Source organism: Lactuca saligna, chromosome 3 (assembly GCF_052625555.1).
Source record: "Lactuca saligna cultivar CGN05327 chromosome 3, ASM5262555v1, whole genome shotgun sequence".
Classification (NCBI taxonomy): Eukaryota; Viridiplantae; Streptophyta; class Magnoliopsida; order Asterales; family Asteraceae; genus Lactuca; species Lactuca saligna.
Window position 1 is genome coordinate 18669936 of NC_136419.1, and position 3546 is coordinate 18673481.

At 37.4% G+C, this 3546-nt stretch overlaps 1 protein-coding gene across 1 annotated transcript; it reads left to right on the top strand.

Moving 5' to 3' along the window:
* Positions 1-416: 416 nt before the first annotated feature.
* On the top strand, positions 417-1724 carry LOC145034633 (Peptidyl-tRNA hydrolase II (PTH2) family protein). Its single transcript, XM_078983093.1, has 2 exons — positions 417-886; positions 1489-1724. Exons 1-2 carry the CDS (start codon positions 527-529, stop codon positions 1669-1671), a joined length of 543 nt encoding a protein of 180 aa, XP_078839219.1. The 5' UTR covers positions 417-526; the 3' UTR covers positions 1672-1724.
* The last annotated feature ends 1822 nt before the right edge of the window (positions 1725-3546 follow it).

A 3546-nucleotide genomic window follows, 5' to 3' on the forward strand; every position in this document is an offset into this window, starting at 1 on the left:
TCAGAAAACTATTGCTTTACATTTAATAATAAATGCTTGTTAATATATAACATGATTTGGTTTTAGTAAACTTGGATTTGAAAATAGAAAAAAATATATAAATGGTGGCAACATCATAACGTAGAAAAGGACACGAAGCATAATGCACGGATAAAAATAGAAGTTGAAATGAATAGTGATACTCTCACAAACCAATTTTGGTAATTAATATATATATATAATTGTGTAAGTAAATGGTAGCAATAAGCAGGGGGAAAACACTAGCTTATCACTTGGAGCAAACACCATCAAATACACTAGGCAGGAAAAAGGGAAACCAAGGACAAACTAATAAGATTATAAGTGCAAAAAACAAAGGGCGACCAGAAAAGACTACAATTACAAACACTATAAGCAAAATACTAGCAATAAAACATTTGTAGATTGTAGTCATGAATTTCTTTCCATTCCATTCTTGGTATTCTTCAACGGGCCATAATCCAGTGTGGACGGATCGGAGGCACAACCTGACTACAAGAAGGCAAATATGACCACTCTACAGTCACCACGTTGTTTGATTTCTCATCTTACCTCCTTTAAAAAACACCCTACGCCGTCGTACAGGAAGGCACTTCCCTCTTCACTCCATCTGCATATTCGCCGCCACTCGACTCCCATGGCCTCCTCTACTGACGCGACAGAGGTTTTGGCCACCGAAACCTCGGAAACAACTTCCGACGTGCTAGTGCAGTACGTAGTGCTCCGACGAGATCTGATAGACTCGTGGCCGCTAGGGAGCGTTGTAACACAGGGCTGCCATGCCTCCGTCGCAGCCATCTGGTCACACAAAGATGATCCTCACACCATCGACTACTGCAGTCCCACCAATCTCGATTCAATGCATAAGGTAAGTTCTCTGTTTCATCGATTGTTTTAATTTCATGAATTTTCAATGTTAGGGTTGTGAATGAGTGCTGCTAAATTAATTGAAGTATGCACCGTATATATTTGTTGAATCTCGATCTTAATTTTTGGGGAATCTTCATTGCGAGGAAGCCTTAATACCAGTTTTTACTTGGTTCCCGTCTGTATTCAATTATTCTATTCTAAATCAAATAATTTTATGTAGCAGGTTTAATTTTAGTGTACTTATGTCAATTCCATCCTCATCCTAAGAGTAAGAGTTATGATGATGAACATTACCAAATACGTTTGCAAACAAACTAGTTACGTTAGATTTGAGATCTTTGAACACCATCTTTACTTTGTAGATTCAAAGTTGATAGAGTTTAGTTATCATGATTCGAGAGGGTTGAATTTGAAGATGAAGCTGAAAACTTCTTTCTTGTTGTCTCTGTTAATTCTTAGCTGAATGTCTTTCTTAGTACAAAACAGTGTTGGGGTCCATAAAAGGATGAAGGGCTTTAAGTAAAATTGGATTAATTGTTTGTTAATAGGAAAGTTATGATAATGGGATTACCAACAAATATATGCATTCTAATGGTGTAGGTAACGCTTGAGGTGAAAGGAGAAGTACAGTTAAAGAACTTGTCTGAGAAGCTTAAAAGCAATGACATTGCTCATAAGCTATGGATTGAACAACCGGAGAACACTCCTACATGTCTTGCTTGTAAACCCTATCCCAAATCAGTTGTTTCCTTGTTCTTCAAAAAGCTGAAACTATGTAAGTGATATGATTTCATGGTGCCAAATATCTAATGATGAATTTTGTGTTGTTCCTTTCATTCTAAAAGTTATCAAGCTACATATGACTTGTTGTTGTGTATTATATATACATGGCTTACAGTTGTTGGTGGTCTAATACATGTAGGATTTTAGGTTTATTGACAGACCCCAAGTAATATTAAATTAAGAGCGTCATTAGTTACCTTTTATGTTATGTGCAATAACGAACAAAAATTGCATTTGAAGTGCTTTGGGGTGAGACAAGGACGAGCACAAAAATTGCATTTGTGTATGTTGTTGAGGATCAATGGTGGGACTGGGTTTTTCAACACTACATTTGTGTAAGGTCACAAAAGTCTGAAACGGAAGTGTAAAACCATTATAAATTAAAAAAAACAATTTCTTAACAGATGCAACACTCAAGTGTGTATGTGTGTGAGAGGGTTTGGAGCAGAAGATGATCGGTCCATGGATTTAGGGATAGATAATTGAAATGGGGTTTTCTTGAACCCATTATTTAAAAAACACAGATTTCATAGTTTTTAACTGATTGCAATTTTGAATACGAAGACCGAAATATTTAAAAGAAAACAGATTTCGTAGTTTTTAACTGACTGGTAATTGGAAAATTTCTGATGAGTACTTCTCAAACCCATTACTTAAAAAACACAGTTTGTCTATCATCCTTAACAAATTTCTTGATTTTGAGGTTATCGGGGAAGAGAGATCACCTTTGATGATGATGATGATAAGCAACCCTTTTAAAGCTAGTAATTGACAAATTATCCATATTTGTTAGCTAATCGGTAATAGGCAAATTACCCATGAGTACTTGAAAAACGGTTTGCCCACCGACAATAACGGTTTCTCCAATTTCAAGGGTATGGAATAGGTGGCTTGCTTTTGACAATGATGCTAAACAACCCCTATGGAGTTGTGTTGCAAACCCTTCTCCTGGGCACCTAGAATGGAGCTCCTAGGATTTGAATGCGTGTGGTCAATAGGTTAATGAGTCATATCTTCCACACTTTACCAAATGAGCATTTTAGAGATGGTTGAACTCATTACTTAATCCTATATCTAAATCAAATTTGGTAGGTTGATCATTCATATATCGTCTGTTTCATACTTGAGTAGTTTTGTATAATGTTTGCAACTTGATCATCAGTGCTCACAAACATGCATAATCCCACTTGTATATCTCCAATTTGGTAGTTTCATCTTACAGGAAATGATAACATGCATCTATATGGTTTCTTCTTCCAAGTGTAACAAGATTCTTTGCCAGTTTATTGTGGATTCATTATCACAAAATCTTCATAACTTTCTTTTCTGTGTGCATGCATGAATCTAACATAATACTCGACGCCATCAAATTGCCTGGCATGTGCATGTTGCTGCTGCTACAAACACAACTCACTAGTTGAGATTTGAGAGCATGACAGTTAATTGCTTCTTAGATGACTATGAACATGTACACCTCCTTAGGTCGTCCGGTATACAGACCACCAACCTGGTCGTGCTCTACGTGGCCACGGACAACGGCCGTGCACACCACCCTATCTAGTCGTGGTTTATTGTTTTCATGATGGATCGTGGTATCGAGGACGAGACAGAACGCTTAATTAGGACTTCTTGACCGATTTTTTTCTCTCTCAGTCTTCTTCTTCTTCTTCTTCTCTCTCTCTCTCTCTCTCTCTCTCTCTCTCTCTCTCTCTCTCTCTCTTCTTTATCTTCGTTCTCACCTAGAGTACTCGGATTGTGGTGGAGTGGTTCATGGTTGCTCTGGTGGCTGATCTGGAAGCTCTCCACGACCGTTGTCATGAAGAGTATAACAAAGGGTCTTGGTTGAAGCATTAACTAGATGTACTTTTATAACAA

Excerpts from the sequence above, each read along its gene's own strand:
- LOC145034633 (XM_078983093.1), top strand. The coding sequence starts at position 527 with ATGACCACTCTACAGTCACCACGTTGTTTGATTTCTCATCTTACCTCC. Across the intron at positions 887-1,488 it reads ATCTCGATTCAATGCATAAG|GTAACGCTTGAGGTGAAAGG; the intron begins GTAAGTTCTCTG and ends CTAATGGTGTAG.